Genomic DNA, 18433 nt, shown 5'->3' with positions numbered 1-18433 from the left:
ATTACTTAAATAAAAATTAAAAAAATTGCAAAATAAAATATTGCCCAGTTTAATATAGTAAACTTGTTTTTCAACCGTGAGGTACCTAAAAATTAAATGGGGTCGCCTGAAATATCTAGTAATTAATAAAAAATAATTACTAGTTTAAAAGATATTTTAAAATGATCATTTTTTCCAGGTAAAACACAATCTTATACAACTGTATTCTATACTTGCACTTTCTCAAATGTAAATCCAGTTCAAACAAAATGCAGTTTAAAGTAGAAGAAAGAGAAAAAAGGAAAATAAAAAATAGAATGCAGTACAACAATATCTTAGCAGCTCTACTTTTGGCTACTGTGCGTTTCTTACACAGTATAACAAACACGATCAAAAACTAATTATAGAAAAAAAGTGTTTTTTGGCGACGCCAGAAATTGTGATATCATAATGGGGTCATGATCCAAAACAGGTTGGGAACCATTGCTGTAGTGTAAACATTCAGAGATGAACTACAATGTGCATTTTTAAGAAATATTAAAGCAGCAAACAGAAGATGTAGAGGACAAAAGCCGTGCATCCTCTGAAACATGTTGGTTCCTATTAAAGACAAATATGATGAAATGCAAAACAATCGGTTTAAATGCAACAAATCCCCTTCTCACTGTCAAGACTCGCCCTGGATTTCATCTTTCGCTTCTTGTACAGTCTACAATCTTCTGCTCAAATCACCCGACAAATTCAAAAAAATGAAAGTGGAAAGCTCATGTTTATTCCCCCACAGTGGGGGCGCTTTAGCCATTTACTCATGTAAAATTAATGTCACAGAAAGCGGCGGTACGTGATGGCCGCACGTGTTCGCCTCCCACTTCAAAGGCCATTGCACACTTTGCTCCCGAGCCCAGAGCTTCAGAAACAATAAGGAAAGTGTGAGGATATTAAACATGAGCATTTCTAATAAGAACAAGCCCAGAGTTATATTAAAAAAAATATGTTTTCACCTCTGGTGAGGATAAGTAGGCCAAGCTTCTTTCTTGTTTTTTTTTTTAAGTGCAAGTTGGATTTAATTGGCTCACACTTCTACACAGTGTAAACTGTCTATGTCAGGAGCTTTTTATCTCAGCTTGTCTGTCTCTATTTAAATGAACAATAAATGCTTACAGCTGAGGTTGGACTTTAACTGTAGGCTTGTTCGGATTTAAGGTAAAAAGAAAAAAAAAAAATCACTGTTGTGCGCGCACTAGCATATTAAATCTGCCAGGCAGAACACAATGATTCAAATGCTTCAAGACAGATGATCTCAGTCACATCAACTTTTAAAAGCCACAAAACAAAGGCAGCTCTGAATGGAGGTCAGCTTATCTACTGTCAGAGCTGATGCTGCAAAGCTAAACTGAAAACAGTGGGTTCACTCCTTTTAAAAATAGCTTTTATTGCAACTTTTCTCAGAAAAAAGCTGCTGTGATGCCACAGAGAGGAACATCTTTTCAACATGACAATCACATGAGTTTACTGGCAGCTGGAAGATGAGATGACCAGTTTGTCCTGAAGAGCACACAAAAAAATAAACAGAGGCACAGCAAATATTCCAAAATCAAAAATATCTTATGGACAAGATATAATTCATATTGATCAGCTTGTGTGTTAAACTCTGTGAAAATGTCCAGTCTTCACATTAAATTCTCCCATGACTGTTAGCCTGCTCCACATTAATCCTCATGGATGTTGAACAGCTTGGCCACTTCGTTCAGATCTGCATGTTCCTCTCCATCTTTGATAATCTACAAAAACAACAAAATGAACCATTTAAGTTTCAATCAGGACTCCAATGACGACACAAAACCAGCCGTAACGGAACCTTTCCTACCTTCCTTGCAACGGGCATCCTGTTGAACACGTTCCAGAGAACAATGCCCACCACCACTTTGTCTCTCAAGTAGAAAATCACTCCTTTGCCGTAGTCGTCTTTGTGCTCGACCACCGTAGCTGGGCTCGTGGAGGCGACTGGACTCGTGGCTGTGTCTTCTGTTTCACTTTCAGAGCGGATCCCAGTCCCTGACACACAAACAGAACTTCATTTGAACACACCCATGAAGAGGCTGCAGTTCACCATCACCACAGATATTCTAGAACAGTGGTGCCCAAACTTTTTGTGCCCAAGGGACACCAAAGGACAGGTGAAAATCTGAAGGCACAAAATAGCCTTTATAACACTTGTTATCACTCATATCATGTACAATATATGTAAATGTGCATAATCATTTACTGATGCCAAATAAATTGTGACAAAGACAGCTATATTACTCATGAAATATTTATTTTCATGAAAAATGTAGGTATCGTTTGCCTCTGTATTATGAAATGAGTGCATACAAAGTAGTACATTGAAAAAGATACCATTGCATGTTACATACAAACTATAATATAATGGTATTAAAAGTGGTTACCAGACTGCTCTGCGGCAGCTTTTGGTGTATCCTTGGCAGTGGCTTTGGCAAACACTCCCACTGTTGGAAGGCTGCTGTCAACAATCCCTATGGCCTCGTAGCCCACATCAGGACCCAGGTCACTCCTGTTGGAAAACAACAGATTATTACTAGACTTTCTGGTTTCACTGAAGTGGATCCTTCAAAGTAAAAGCATAGTAAATTTCTGCTGACAAAAGAGCAACCTAAGCAGCTGGGCATTGTTGTCTATCACGATGTCACACATACAGAAGTCAGAACTACTACAAGCTCCAATGACGCCCTCTCCCTGCAGCAGCATCGTCACAGCCAGATGCCCTTGAAAACTTACAAGCTGCCAGAAGCCAGTGCGCTGACAGCACATGCTCCGACTTCTAGGTCATCAACGCCATTAATATGTATGTGTGTGTATGAGTGTGTAGTTATTCCTGACACACTTCCAGCTAAATTTCTAATAACTCAAATGTCAAAAATTACAAGTTAATTACAACACTAACATGTGTTAATCTAGAACAACACGACAGCTGTGTTAAGAGGGGGGTTATCATGTAAAAATCCCTTTTTCAAGCTTTATATCATGTTAGTGTATCATTCCCTCCTGAAAAACATACCTCCAGTGTTTCTCAAATTGATTCACGTATTTTTGAGTAATCTTAAAATCTACTGCCAGCAGCCATTTTCCTGCTCGAGGGGACAAGGCCCCTCCCCACTCCTATGTTCTCTTGCTTTTTAGTTCAGCCCACAACACCCGCCTCCGCAGATTTAGCTTTTAATTTACTTATTTTAAAAACGTTTCTAATAAACCCCTGGCTTATGCTGTCTGTACTTTTATGTACACATTAATAAAATAAAAACGTTTTTAAAAAACTCGCTCCTCTCCTTGTCACTGTCTGTAAAGCCGAGGCCGCAGCCTCTCCCTCCCACCAGGGAGCTACAGAGAGACGGCTGCAGTAGAGGGCTGTGGTTGACAGTTTCTACCGGGGCAAAAATAAAGCTCTTAACTTATTGAATAAGCCTACATTCTGGGTGAACTCATCCTTTAGTAACCCTGTAAGTTTATTAGTTAAACCATAAAAGCGGCGCTGTCTATAAGTGCTGCGGCCAGAGGAGAAGTGTTCCCTCTCCAGTCAGCCACACACGCACGCACTTCAAGCATTGTGTTGAATGATACAGTGTAAGCTCACTACAATACATTAGAATGGTTATCAATGTGATGAATGCTAATAATACAATATTCAGTGTTGAAAGGGGGAGTGTTCATGGGCGTGTCAGAGGGAAGGAGTTGATAGAGGCGAAATCGAAGCGTCATGAACCGTTTGCTACAGAGGGAAAGTTCTTTCAAGTTTTTTTAAATATTTGCTGCAATTTCCAAAAAAAATGTGGGTTTCATAGTTATTTGAGTATGCTATAGAATGGTATTATGTGCCTGAAAAAAACATGATACCCCCCCTTTAAATCAACACTGCTGTTTTGGGTATTAAAGTTTTCTTTGACTGTCATATCGTGCACTAGTGACTCACAGTCTCCAGGTTTATTCATGGTTTTTAATGCACCCATGTTGTCAGCAGTGTGTCACAATTCACCAGCTGCCCAACATGGGATCAAAGCCTGTGATGGAGAACATCCATTCCTCACTGTGGTGGAAAATATCGGATGACGAATGTTTAACAACTTTTTTCACTCATGATAAATTCACTGCCTAAGCAACTGAACCCTCTACTGAAAACTATTACCTTAAAATCCTTTTAGGACAATTTTAATATTTTACACTTTAAAGCGATCATGCATGTTCATTTGACATCTAAAAGCATTGCATCCAAGTAATTTTCTGCCCCAGTGCTCATCTATTTAACAGTGTTCATTAAAGGTTGTCCCTGTGCAACATTTCCTTTCATTTCTACAACAAACAAGTACTTTGTCTTTTTTTTTTTTTTTTTTTTTTTTAAACCAAAGTTCTAAACTTGAAACCCACCAGAACATGGACTGATGCCAGTAGGGTTTACTGGTCCCCGTCATGTTCTCACCGGCGAGTCGACCACTCACGACAGCGTGATCGTGGTGCTCCACACGTCTGCGGCCAAGCCTGATGTCATAGAAGCATGCAGCGTCTCCGGCCTATGTCCACAAAGAAGGGAATTTAGAACAATAAATAATAAATAAAATGAAACTACAGATAAAACAACTTCTAGACAATACCTCATTTGAAAAGTGGTTCACAATTTATCCTTATGCTTAAATAAATGGAACACTAGCTATTACGGTAGATCAAATTTGCACTTCTTTTCAAATATTGATGAGCACCACCATAAGCTTCTATTGTCAAAACACAAATTTTCATAACAGAAGAGAAATATAATTGGGTTGAGTTGTTTTGTTAAGTAATGCTTTGCATGTACTGTTTTGTTGTTTGAAATAACCTTAAAAAATAGCCTCTGCTTTACTAAACAGTAATTAGGTTTAAGATAAGGCATAGTATTGCTTTTAATAATAGCAATGACATTATCACTGATAGAATCCTTATTACATATATTTTTATATTACTACAGTCTTTTTAGATGTATTTTTCCGAGAGGTGTCATGCACTTTTATTTTTTAAGATCTCGGTAGATGTATCTATTGCAACAAATTCTAACAACATTAACTTTTGGCAACTTGTTGACAAACCCAAGATGATATCAATAAAAAAAATTATGGAATCCAAAGTCACTCAACAGGAAGAATAACATAGCTTTACAAAAACCACAGCGACGTCATATATTGGATCTGGTATTTAAAGAGTTAAAAATTCACATGAATGTATGTTTTGTTGGTAAAGTCTTAACATTAATTACATGGTTTATTGCATAATATGTGTATAACAATTGGCATCAGGTGACGCAATCACAGTTGATGATTTGGCACAAACAAATATTTGAAAGAAAACACTGGTCAGAAGTTCAAACCTTAACCCTTTCTAACTAATTTGTTTCCCTAAAATGAAATAAAAGCTCCAAATGTTAAAATCTGCATGTGTACATCACACTGGATCCCATTAAAGGGTACCTGTAGTGGAAATGTGTAAAACAAAAAATGTGCTTAATTTATTACCAATAAACAAAATATGTGCACCTTTTTTTTTAATTAAAAAAACACATTAAAAGGACTTTTTAGAACAATTTTATACTTATAGAGAGCCGCCATTTTGGACAGGATACAATGCACTTTCATTGATCGGCCTGTCGCTTTAAATAAATGGTGCATTGTGGGAGGTAGAGGCACAACAGGTGTGTTTACAATGTGGGAAGTGAAGTGTTTCTGTTAGCTCTCATGCAGCATTTAGGTTGTATGATACGAGAAGATTTCTCAGCAACTACATGACTCAGCCTAACAAACAGAGCTATGGTTACCAGCAGAAATGAGACTGGGCTGTGCAGTTAGGTGTTGGATGTGCAAAAATGTGGTTAGCAACTGTGATGAATGGAGGCTCTGCTTAGTTTATCCCCGAAGGTATAAAATCATTCTACAAAGTACTTAATGTGTTTTTTTTATAAAAAAAAAAAAGGTGCACATATTTTGTTTATTGGTAATACATTAAACATATTTTTGATTGTATGCATTTTCACTACAGGTACCCTTTAAAGGAGAAAGGATAAAAACACCAGAGGCTAAAACGACTTACTTACACAACACTTACTTACCACCCATATGTTGGACCTGGCTTGTAGCTCTGCATTAACTCGATACCCTCCGAAATCAGAATCCACCTCCAGACCTGCTGACTTGGCAAGATCCACATTGGGCTCCAGTCCAACAGCTGACACAATGTGGTCAGTTTTCACCTGAAGACCAAACAAAAACCAAAGTAATGAATGAGAGGAAAACAGTCTCTACTCTAATGTCCATTGAGGCAGACTGCTGCACCTACCACTCTGCCGTCCTTTAGAGTGATTTCTAATTCATCGTCTATGAAGCTCACAGATTTCACCAGGGCTTCAGAAATGATTTTAACACCCTCTGGATAAACAGAAACAGTCATTAGATTTCATGTAAAACGCATTCTTTTCACAGTCAAACCAAACTGTAACTGAAAATGAACCTCTTTTCACTCTTTCTGTTGTCCAATTGCTCAGATACTCTGGAAGCACTTTTCCCATGTTGCCCTTCTCAGGGAACATCTGAACCACCTCCAGACCAAACTCAGAGGCTAAAAGGAGAAAGGACACAACTGATAACTGAGCAACTGGGTATCTTTTATTGTGACTCTTTCCAAGGCTGTAGTGGGGACTTACATTTCCTGCCAAGGGCACAAGCTAGCTCACTGCCCAGGAAGCCACCTCCAATGATGGTGATGGACTTCACATTTCTGGAGACCTTGTCCAGTGCTTTAAAGTCTTCGATCTGTAGATGAAAGATAGTATTTGTAATGGTCATTTTATTTGTGTAAAGGTTTGTGGGTCAGTGAACTGTTTGCATTAATGGAAACATTGGTTTGGACTCAACTGGTGAACAAATAAAAAGAAAGTAGTATATGCATCAAGAAGTCGTACGTCACTTATCTCAACTGACAGTGAAAGGTGTACATGGTGGGCGTGTCAGCCACTCAGCCCTTTACTAAACCCTCAAAGTAACCAAGTACTGAACCTGGTTATTACAATATTTTTATATCTTTTTTACAATAGTTACTTTGAATACGACATGTAGAATAATTTCAATGAGTGAAAGCAGCCTGTGTAAACAATATTTTAAGTTATAAACACTAGATTAGCTATTGCAGCAATTAAACTACAAGTTGCCTGTTACTAGTTAACAGCTAGAACCCATACGTTAGACCAGCGATTCTCAACTGGTGGGTCGCGGACTGTACTGGGTGGGTCACAGACAGCTGGTCAAAAATACATAAATACTTAATATCTCTCATGTTGGACTTGTCTTTTATTTTGAAAGAAACTTTTCTTTTGACAGGCATGCTGTGAAATACATGTTGCACAGGAAAATATATAGATTTATATTACGAATAAGATTATATATTTGTGTTTTCTAAATTATAAAAAAAAGTGGGTCGTGATTTTATGACCCTGGCAAAAAGCGGGTCCCAGGGTGAGACCAGTTGATAACCTCTGTGTTACTGTCCTTAAATAGAATAAAGCTACTGCCCTCTTGTGGCAAAACTCTGACCTTGCGGAACAAAGTGGTCCTCTTCATGACTTCCTCTCCGGCTCTTTCGATCACCTGCAGATTTCTGGGAATACCGCCTGAGCAAAAAACATTCAATCATCAAGTACTTGATTTTGATTACAATTTATTCCAAAAAAATTATATAATGAGTCCCACCTGTCGCAATCAAACACTTGTCATATGAAATTTCAGATCCATCATCCATCTTTATTTTGTTGCCTCTCACATCCATGTGTACCACCTAAATGAAAATTAATATAACTTACCAACATGACTTCAGTACCAGAGTTTTGACAAAAAACAGCTGGAAACGGACCTTTCTGCCAGTGAGAACAGCCACTCCCCCATTCTCTGAACTCCCCAGCTCCTCTGCTTTAATGTAGAAGGATGGAGGCTGGAAGTAAATGCTTTAAAAAAAAAAAAAAAAAAGAACACAGAAGTGTCAGTTTCTTGTTAGATTGACATAAAAAAAGACATTTGTTTCTTAAGCTTTTAATCAGATTTTATTGCATGAACCAATATAATAAACAGACCAAAACTAAACATGTGACCCTGAAATCATCTTCACATCAGTTCAATGTGAGGGAGCATGAAAGGTTAAAAACCAGTTGAATTTGTGTCACTACAATAGGACAAAACATTTACCTTCATAAAGATGATTACTAAAGATGGAAATTGACACAAAATACAAAAACTTTGACAAAGGAAAAGTCCACATGGGTGGTGAAATGCTATCTGTGCAGGAAGCTTATGATTAATCATGATTTCGACCTTTTTTTGGTTTCTTTCATTTTAGATTTTAATTGTTTTCATTATAAAAGCCACATTTAATCAGAAAAACCTCCATATTTATCAGCTGCTAAAGTCCATCATCGGACTGGAAACAGGCAGAGATTGTCAATAAGAGACGGACTGACAGAACAAGTCTGAAATGTTGTTAAACAAGCTCAGAAAAATACCTTCTTTCCTTTCCATTCCACTGTTTAAAACGCAGAGTCTCTGTCACACTGGAATCATCAGAGAACCACAGCTCTTTAGACAGAGGTGGTCTCATGTATGGAAGGTCAGGTTCCTCAGTCACAATCAAGACCTGGTGACAGAAGTGAAACAATTCCTTAACTAATCATGGATGCAATGGCAACAAAGAAAAACAAAGAAAATGCAGTTTTTTTTTTTTTACAAAACCAGCTGACCTTGGCATTGGGGTCTCTGGCTCGAATGGAGCGCGCAGCAGCGAAAGAGGCGGTGCCCCCACCGATAAGGAGGTATGGGACATGGGACGGAAATGTAGCGGAAGAGGGTTTGGACTCTGCTGCTTCCAATCATAACAATAAAATAAAAACAAAGAGAGAAAACATTAAATGGACATCAGATAAACAACAATTTGATTGTCAAAAATACTCTCATCTAGAAAAATACTGCTGGGATTACATGCACCTGGTAAGAAAAAGAAGAAAATAACTGATCAATATTATTAGAGACATTAACATTTATCATTACATAAACAGTCACAGAAACAGGGTGAATCTGTAATTAAGAAACAGAACAAAAAGGTGTGAGAAAATTACTTTAACATTATCACATTGAACAGGCATTTCCAGAGTGGGTCAGCGTCCCTGTTCCAGACTGAAGTCTTACCACTCTCAGCCTCTGCAGCGACTTCAGGCTGAGGCTCAGCTGGTACCTCCGCGGCTGGTACCTCCGCGGCTGGTACCTCCTCCGCGGCTGGTACCTCCTCCGCGGCTGGTACCTCCTCCGCGGCTGGTACCTCCTCCGCGGCTGGTACCTCCTCCGCGGCTGGTACCTCCTCCGCGGCTGGTACCTCCTCCGCGGCTGGTACCTCCTCCGCGGCTGGTACCTCCGCCGCGGCTGGTACCTCCTCCGCGGCTGGTACCTCCTCCGCGGCTGGTACCTCCTCCGCGGCTGGTACCTCCGCCGCGGCTGGTACCTCCGCCGCGGCTGGTACCTCCGCAGCGGCTGGTACCTCCGCAGCGGCTGGTACCTCCGCAGCGGCTGGTACCTCCGCAGCGGCTGGTACCTCCGCAGCGGCTGGTACCTCCGCAGCGGCTGGTACCTCCGCAGCTGGTTCTGATAGTATAACCGCATCATACAGACAGTTAAAATGGGGAAAATGTAACCTTTACATGGGCAATTATGTAGGGCTGGGCGATATGGATCAAAACTCAATATTTCCTCTCAAAATAGCGATATGCGATATAAATCTCCATCATTTTAATTCAAATTTAGTCTGATGAGAAACACTAGAAAGATTCTGGGTTACATTTGCCGATGCAAAATACCACAGGCTCATTTATCAAACAAACAGCTGCACAATATATGCCACTTTTGTCTTTTTCTCCTATATGGGACAGCACGAGAGGGTGAGGACACACTCAGAAATCTATTTAACTGTGCTTTTCATGTTGTTCTGAGATGTAGTGAAAGCGGCAAATCCTGAAATGAGTATTTTGATACATAAGCAATTAAAAACATGTATATCGATATACTGCGTAGGCAATATTATGATTTTTTATTTCGCCAAAATAGAAAACTCTATATACCTTGAATATTGATATATCGCCCAGCCCTAATATAAGAGTGGTTCCATGCACAGGTCTGATGATCCAGCGCTTACCACTCTCTGATACCAAGGCTGGGGATGCCTCGGAAATCTCTACTGGTGGCGTCTCTGGGGCTGTTGGTTCTGCTAGTACAGCTGTAAAGTGACATTAAATCCTCTGATGTTTAATCCACCTTTAGTCAGGAAGTAGCCTATTTTACTTTGTTTTTACAAATACAGTTTAAACCGGAAGGTGACAATTCCAAGGAGTTGAAATAAAGTAATCCTTTCTTCACAGATCTTACCCTCCTCAACTACTGGTGGATCTACTGGTGGTGCTGCTGCTGCTTCTTCTGGTGGTGCTTCTACCACAGGCTCATCTACTGTCAAAGCAATTTAAAGGATGTGTTTAAACTAAATCATTCTTTGGTTAGAAAATCATGTAGGTTAATGGAATCCATGCATTTCTTCTGCTTTCTCCAAGGACTATTTGACAAAACATTCATGCAGAAAAAGACTAGTCCGTCATTCCCACAGAGACCTGGAAACTTCAACAGGAAAAAAAGAGCCAATAAACCAAGTTTCCATAAAAGTCAACATGCACTTGTGACAGACATCACGTAACAGATCAAGATCAAAGGTCACAAACTACTAGATCAGTTTGATCAAATAACACAACCAGAAATATGTGCAAAGTGAGAGAAAATGGGACATTTGTCAAAAACAAAACCACGGACACAGAAACACAAATTGAGGTTTAGAAAAAGATGTGTTAGTGAAAAACATAGAAGTGTGTGTGTTTCCACCTGCAAAAGTTCACACATGGGCTACAAATACAGTGCCTCCTTTATAACACACCTCTGTAAAACTGAAATTCACCACATGAACTCTGGCTTTAATTGTGGGACCAATGAATCTGATGGGTTTAAATTCCACCTAGTTTTAGAAACAGTTACCAAGATTCATTCAGTTAAAAGTGTATCAATCAACATCCATATTAGTTCTACATGCATTAAAGCTGCAGTATGTAGAATCGTGAAACTTGTATTTTTATTGAACGCTACCTCTGACTCTGAAAACATTATTTTGTACTTTTATATTCTTACTTGAACTTTATTGTGGAATTTTGAGCAATAAACATATATTGCAATGTTAAGGAATTTATGTTTTTTTTTTTTTTCATTTTAGATATGTAAATTAACATGTATATATTACTTTTAGTCAATTAATGGGGAGATAATTGAATCAAGTCAAATCGAACTGGAAAAATCAATAGTTAGATTAATTGATGCATCAAAAAAAAAAAACGCTAAATTAATCGTTTATCCCAGCCCTAATAGAAACCTATCGTCCCTTACCGGTACTTTGTTTGATTGTTATTTGTTTCAAAGGGCAGCATTTATCATATATTGTTGTTATTGTGTCTGTAAATGTGTCATATGCTACGTTCACGTCTTCTTCCTTCAAAACACTCTCCCACGTCTCTCTTTTTATCTGTTGTTTAAAGTTTTCTAGTTGTTTTTCTCCTTCCAGTCTTCTGTCCAGGTGTTATGATTTTCAAGGTTCTTCTTCTTTTTAGTGTTAAGTATCGTAAATATTGGTAAATGATCAGAGATGTCATTTATCAATATACCACTCGTTAGATCTGTGTTTTGTATGTTTGTGAAGATGTTATCTATCAGTATTGAGCTGTGTTTATTAATTCTGGTTGGTTTCGTTATGAGAGGTTTTAATCCATTTGTGTACATGTAATTAGTAAACTCTTCAATGTGTGTATTTTTTAAAGGGTTTAAAATGTTTATATTGAAGTCTCCACATATCAGTAATCTCTTATATTTAATTTCTTCTATCATTTCAGTTAGTTTCTCATTAAATATGTCTATTTTACAGTCAGGTGCACGATACAAACAACAGATTATTATCTTACGTCCCTCTGGACTTGTAATTTTCACTGTTATACATTCCATCACTTCTTCCACGGTTAAATTCATCGATTCTATAATCTCCATCTCAATATTTTCTTTTATGAATAGTGCCACCCCACCTCCTGGCTTGTGTAATCTGTTCTTATAGACAAATTTATATCCTTTTATCATAAACTCCATGCCTTTTTTTTCTTTCAGCCAAGTTTCTGACAGTGCTATTATGTCAAACCTATACAATGTGGAGATGTAATCCTTAATGTCTTCAAAATTTGCATACATACTCCGACAATTACAGTGAATAAGTGACAGACCTTTTTCCTTCTTTGTTTCCACTTTGAATTCAGTCTCTGTGTAGTAATGACAGTTTGTGTCTTGTTTCCAGTGCGAAAAGTTGCTTGGGTCCACTTCGTCCACTTGATTAATCTCCCGTTGTTGATGTTGATAATGTTATGGATGATTTTTAGTGATTCTTTCCATATCCATAATTTCTATCAGTGTTCTTGTCATTTAGGTACCTCATTCGTATTTTTCCAGGTCTTCCATCCTTTTGATTAGAATGGGGTTTCCATTTTCTTCTCCTGGGGGTGTGATGTAAATCCTGCAGCCTCTGGTCCAAGTTTTCACAATTTTTCCTCCTTTCTTCAGTTGTCGTGCCTTCCATGCGATACTTGCATTATGCTTCGTCAAGTTCTCGTTCATAAACACCATCGTTCCCTTAAGTTTTCTGCCTTGCTTCATGATTTCTCCTTTAAATTTCACGTTGGTAAATGTAATTTTCACATCTCTGGTATCTTTGCGTTTTGGCAGCAGCTGGCAGTAGTTGATGTTGTCAGGGTTCACTTCAATGCCTTTCGAGTCCAGGTAATCAATCACCTGTTCTTCAATCGATTTTGTGTCTTCGATGGTCGGTTCCTCTGCTTGTCTTGTCGCACTGGCGTAGCTCCTTGGCCTAATCTTTAGGCCCGTGATGATGACATCCTTTTCTTTTTCTTTTCTTTCCAGATCGTCAACCCTCGCATTCAGCATTTTTATCTTTTCAGCATTCTTTACATTTTCTTCTTTCAATACCTTGACGTCACTCTCCACGGTTTTCAATGATTTCTCCAGGGCATTCCTCATGGACTCTATCTTCGTAGATAGATCCTGTCTCATGTCCTTAATCATTTCTTTAAGCTCTTCCAAAGCCGGATCAGGTTCTGGATCCGGTGGTGGCATTTGACTTGGTTTTTTTTCTTGTAGTCATGTTCTGGGCCCAGTTTTCCCAGGCTCAGGCTTTCTTTGGCTCCCTTCAGATGCAGCTGTTCACTGCTCGCTGTTAATCTCAAGGTCGTGTTATCAGACGGGAGTATTGCATTCCCGGAGAGCCCCTGAAAACACGTCTGTACTCTTCCAGACTCAGGAAGAAGTAATAACTTACATACTGCAGCTTTAAGCTTGTGACTGACTTTCTCCAGCATCTGTTGTGCAAACTGCTCCATGTAAGTAAAAGGTTTTTCATGCTAAGAAGTCAATTGTATTATAGTGTGTGTTTAATAGATGACAAACATTATTCTAAGTAATTTAAGTAACTCAGAGATTACATTACATTTTAATTAATATTATTATTATAGAATTTGTTTTAGAGTTCGGTGTATAAAGGAGGCACAATCATGCAAGTGTAGGTAGATGACAAATAAATAACAACCTGGAGGGAGTTCTGTCGATTCACTGGGAGATACAGCTTCAGTCGCCGGGGCAGCAATCAATTCCGCCTCCACCTCTGGGGCAACCACTGCTTCCACCTCAGGGGCCACCGCTGCTTCCACTTCCACCTCAGGGGCCACCTCTGCTTCCACTTCCACCTCAGGGGCTGTAGGGTCTGCTTCTGATGAAGGAACAACTTCGAGCTCTGAGTTTGAGACATAAAAGGAGAGCACAATTAACAGAAATTCAAATTTACACAAATTTAATTCCAATAAACACATTATAACTTGATTTTTTAGTTTGTGTTTGTTTTTAAGAGTTAATTAAAGTCTGTTCAAACTGTTTCCAATTTCAGTCACTGAACCAAGCGCTGCAGGTAAAATACATTTCTGCCACAGTGGGTTTATGAATCAAATTAAGTTTAAACAATGCTCACAACTTCAGATAATATTCTTAAAGCTGCTGAAGATTATTTTTTTTAATCAGGTAAATCCATAGATCAATAAATCTAAGATCATTTGCTACAAAAATAAAAATGCAACAGGTGAAAATTGCCGCTATAAAGCTTGTTTTGATCCCAGATGTAAACACGCGGTTTATCGACATCATGATTGGAAAAGTTTCACGCATTGCGGGCTGTGGAGTCCTGTAGTAGACGGATGCATGAAGTGCATCTATGCATTCGTCTACGGCACTCCACATCCCACAATTCAATGAACAAAACTCTTCCCACTGTTTATAGTAAAGGTCAAAACAAACTTTCGAGTGGCAATTTGTCTTTATCTGGTAACAAAATGATATGTGTCATGGTGCGTCCTACGTCCAGGCCAGCTTTTTTTTTTTCTCCATAAATATACCCTTCATTTACAAAGTCCCTGATCAAAAAATACTAAATAATTACAAAGAAAAAAACTAAATCACAAAAAACCCTCAAAGAAAAACATATAACACCCAAAATGATTAAAGACAACAAAAACTGAAAATAGTCATCATTAAAAAAGAAAAAAAAAAAACAATGACGCTCCCTCCGTCCCAAAAAAAAAAATAATAATGAATAAATAAACAAATAAAAATTTGAAATATTACAAATGAAATATCAAAAGGTCACTTCCAAAAATAAAAAAATAATAATAATGATTCCCATTTTATTGATTTACCAGTAGTTGCTGCAACCATTAACCTAATATAGTTTTATTATTAGTTAAATGAATGGAGCTCACCAGCAGGCTCTGATGATGTTAATGCTTCTTGTCTGTGTGGTCGGGATGCGATTTCTGCAATGCGCTCCTCGTATCTTCTTTGGTCTTCCTTCAATGTTTTGTATGTCTGTGGGTGAGAAAAACTGCATGATTGGTCCAACTGTTGTTTATCCACTAAAGGGAAACTCTGCTAATCATCAAATACCATGTACACAGACAAACCAGTCCTCTGTTGAGAGGCCACACTGAGACAGTTCCTGATGATGCCTGCATCACTATAAACTTCCTTGAGGAATGTTTTCTAATCAAAAGTTACTCACTAATGTCATGCCACCAACGCAAGCTGCGCCAACCAGAACAGCATAGATGGTATTATCCCATCCTCCTCCTCCTCCTCCTCCTCCTGCCCCACTGGACATGTGTGTTGCAGGTACACATATTGGTGTTCTGCCATTGGTCAAGCCTGAAAACACATTCACAAACCCCCAAAAATGTATTAAACAGCATTTTCATCTGGTTCTTCATCTCTAGTGCTCGATTTACCCCAACATACCAGTGGAGTATAAAACATATAGTCTTCGTAAGAGATCTGTAACTAGCCGAATAGATCACAATGGTGTCTCTATAGAAGGATGACGTCCTACCCAGAGACCTGAACCTCCTCAACTGGCTCCTTTCAAGGCCTATGAAGCAGCAGCTCTACTTTGAGCTCCTCCTGGATGACTGAACTCCTCCCCATGTCAGGCCTTCTTGTAAATGGGTTTTTATTTAGGGATAAGCAGTTAGCTTTAGCCCATTCAATTTTTGGTTGTTAAAATGAATGTTAATTGTATATGTTTGAAGACAGCCATTACACATCTATCCAAGCAACCCTCTATTTTACTAATCCAGACTTAACCTAATTTAACTGTAAACTGAGCAATGATTATGCAATTTATAGAGGAAATAAATAGCCACTCATTATTGCACAAAGAACTAAATACTTCCCGAGTTGACATTTATACCCCAAAATCACTGTTTAATTTGATTTCATAAGGACAACGTAGCACGTTTGGTTTTTTCTAATGTATGTAGGCAATGGCTATCTGTACATAGCCAAATCGTACATAGCGCCCCTCATTGGCCAGTTTAGGTCACGTGAGCGCCCCTCATTGGCCAGTACGTCTGCTTGCTATTCATACGTAGATTGAATTCCGAAACCGCGTTACAGATTAAATAACCCTAAAATAGCACCAGGGGTTATTCGTACGGCTACGTACGGCTAGCCACTCCAATTTAGGTGTGTTTTTCATTTTACACTATTATCCTATATTAGTATTTATTTTTTGTTTCAATCCAACTTTATTTATAAAGCAATTTAAAAACCCAGGAAGAGGGGGACACTCTCTGCTCTTACACTGTATTGAATCAACAAAGGTGTATTCTATTTTATTCTATTATTGTAAATTCAAATGCTTTCTCCTCGGTCACATTAAAGCAATGAAATGCTCTGCAGTGTAAGGTAACTGTCATGTCTCCATGCAGCAATTAGCTCAGTTAGCTTTCATACCAGTGCACGAAGGTCAGGTGGATTAGACTAATTAAAGTAAGAAGGTGGTAACCTGTCTGGTTTAATGTCTTTAATCGCCACACCTTGCGAATCCGTTCCCGCTGAAAGCTACGTGTGTTTGGACTGACGCCAGCACTAAAGTTAGAGGGACTAGTTTCTCTCACCGGTTCCTCTGACATTCCGCCGGCACACCGTGGAGGAGCTTCTGGCTAAAGGTGCAAGCTTGTTCCACGCAGTCCTACATTTCAGCATGGTGGCTCCACCAAACTGCTCCTGCTGAACAGAAACAGCAGCTCGTCTGAGTTAGCGAGGAGCAAAGAGCACAAACAGCAACAGCAAGACAGCACCACCAAGGCCACACTCACACACACAGGTCATACGGTCCGGGAATCATGGGTAACCAAACCCTCTAAAAGCCGCAGAGAGAAGACGCCACTGATAAACCGACTATTAGTTACAGCAAAGATGGCGTCACCCTCCCTACCAGCGCTGGCTGAAAACTACAATAATACACTTTAAATAGCAACGGCTCTGTGTTTTCATTTATGCGCTAAACAAGAATTGTGTTTGTAGTTAAGTATGCATTTATTTACCGTACACTATTACATTTCATATAACGTTAATAAGCTTAGCGATAGCCAACATAATCTATTTCGTTTATGCTCTCTGAAAGAGTTGCCAAATAGTTAGTGTATTTCCCGTCGCAAAATCATTACAAAACCACCAAGATTGCCTGAATATCCACCAAAAACAGTAGTTATGCATGAATTATTGTTTAACTGTATATACATAACAGCTATAATAATAATCAATCTTACAGCCTAAAGTAAAACATATCCCCTGTGCTTAATTAAAGGTGACAAAAAATAATTAAATGTGTTGCACCGCCATCTTCTGGGCTGGAATGTTACAATTTTTTAAATTTGTTTTGTAGGTTGTTTTGTTTAATTTGTAAAGCTAAACTTTATTTATGTTTAGTTAACAAATAGACAGACATTCCACCAATCTCTGCATTTGTTAACCTCCAACTTGTTCATTACCTACCTAAAGCAGCCAACATTATAGAGGTGGATTTGTGTCTTTATTGTTCAATCAAAAATAGATATTTTCAATCAAAGAAAAAAAAGGTTCAAATGCAAATTGAATTGTATTTATTTTTTGATTGAAGTAATCTTTTTTGTATTTGGGCCATATTATGTACATTTGTGTTTTTTGTTATTCAATCAAAAAATAAAACATTTCAATCAAAGAAGAAAAAAATGAAATAAAAAAGACATGTTCAATCAAAGAAAAAAAAAAGTGTTTGAATGCAAAAAAAAAAATGAAGTTTCAAATTATTTTGTTTGATATGGAACCCCAAAACACATTCCACCAGTAAAAGTCATAATTATGAGATACTAAGTCATAACTTGTATGATGATACTATCTCGTCATAATTATGACTTAGTATCTCATAATTATGAAATAGTGTCTCATAATGTGACTTAGTTTTTATTTTTTTATTTTTTTATTTTCTATTTTTTTGGGTGGGTGGGAGTTACTGGTGGAAATGGTCGTCCATAGTTTGAAAACTTTTGTTCTTTGATTGAATTGAAAGTTTTCCGATCAAGGAAAAAAATTGTTTGAATGCAATATTTGAGTCTATATATATATATTTACTTCAATCGAAAATAAATATTTTTAATATTTATTTAATATATATATATATATATATATATATATATATATATATATATATATATATATATATATATATATATATATATATGATTTATTTATCTTATTGAATAACAAAGACACAAATCTACCTCCATAACTTGAGTACATTTCTCATTTAACGGATTTGTAATGAAACCAATCTGGCGCTGCTTTACTTCTTCTACAGATAAACAGAGTTACAATGAGCTCTGCTGCCTCTG

General features: G+C 38.0%; 1 protein-coding gene across 13 annotated transcripts; it reads right to left on the bottom strand.

Moving 5' to 3' along the window:
* Positions 1–1391: 1391 nt before the first annotated feature.
* aifm1 (apoptosis inducing factor mitochondrion associated 1) lies at positions 1392–16935 on the bottom strand. 13 transcript variants are annotated; one of them, XM_028467053.1, is made up of 21 exons: positions 16880–16935; positions 16679–16790; positions 15286–15428; positions 14987–15092; positions 13768–13971; positions 10464–10541; positions 10234–10314; positions 9237–9686; positions 8792–8913; positions 8558–8688; positions 7915–8005; positions 7755–7839; positions 7599–7675; positions 6713–6821; positions 6520–6627; positions 6349–6437; positions 6122–6262; positions 4417–4559; positions 2427–2551; positions 1847–2034; positions 1392–1760 (listed from the first exon to the last, which is right to left on the bottom strand). In XM_028467053.1, the coding sequence occupies exons 2-21, from the start codon at positions 16764–16766 to the stop codon at positions 1689–1691; spliced, it is 2631 nt and encodes an 876-aa protein (XP_028322854.1). In that variant the 5' UTR covers positions 16767–16790; positions 16880–16935; the 3' UTR covers positions 1392–1688. The 13 variants fall into 13 exon arrangements, with proteins under 13 accessions (XP_028322854.1, XP_028322860.1, XP_028322859.1 ...); XM_028467059.1 differs by lacking the exon at positions 16880–16935 and having other exon boundaries at positions 8792–8910; positions 9237–9297; positions 9493–9686; positions 16679–16873; XM_028467058.1 differs by lacking the exon at positions 16880–16935 and having other exon boundaries at positions 9237–9636; positions 9673–9686; positions 16679–16873.
* Between the last annotated feature and the right edge of the window lie 1498 nt (positions 16936–18433).

The sequence above is a fragment of the Gouania willdenowi genome, chromosome 14 (assembly GCF_900634775.1).
Source record: "Gouania willdenowi chromosome 14, fGouWil2.1, whole genome shotgun sequence".
NCBI lineage: Eukaryota > Metazoa > Chordata > Actinopteri > Blenniiformes > Gobiesocidae > Gouania > Gouania willdenowi.
Note: the sequence above shows the minus strand (reverse complement) of the source record. Positions and strands in the feature narration are given on the sequence as shown.

Excerpts from the sequence above, each read along its gene's own strand:
- aifm1 (XM_028467053.1), bottom strand. The coding sequence starts at position 16,766 with ATGCTGAAATGTAGGACTGCGTGGAACAAGCTTGCACCTTTAGCCAGA. Across the intron at positions 8,006-8,557 it reads TGGAATGGAAAGGAAAGAAG|CATTTACTTCCAGCCTCCAT; the intron begins GTATTTTTCTGA and ends TTTTTTTTAAAG. Across the intron at positions 7,676-7,754 it reads CAAGTGTTTGATTGCGACAG|GCGGTATTCCCAGAAATCTG; the intron begins GTGGGACTCATT and ends TTTTTTGCTCAG.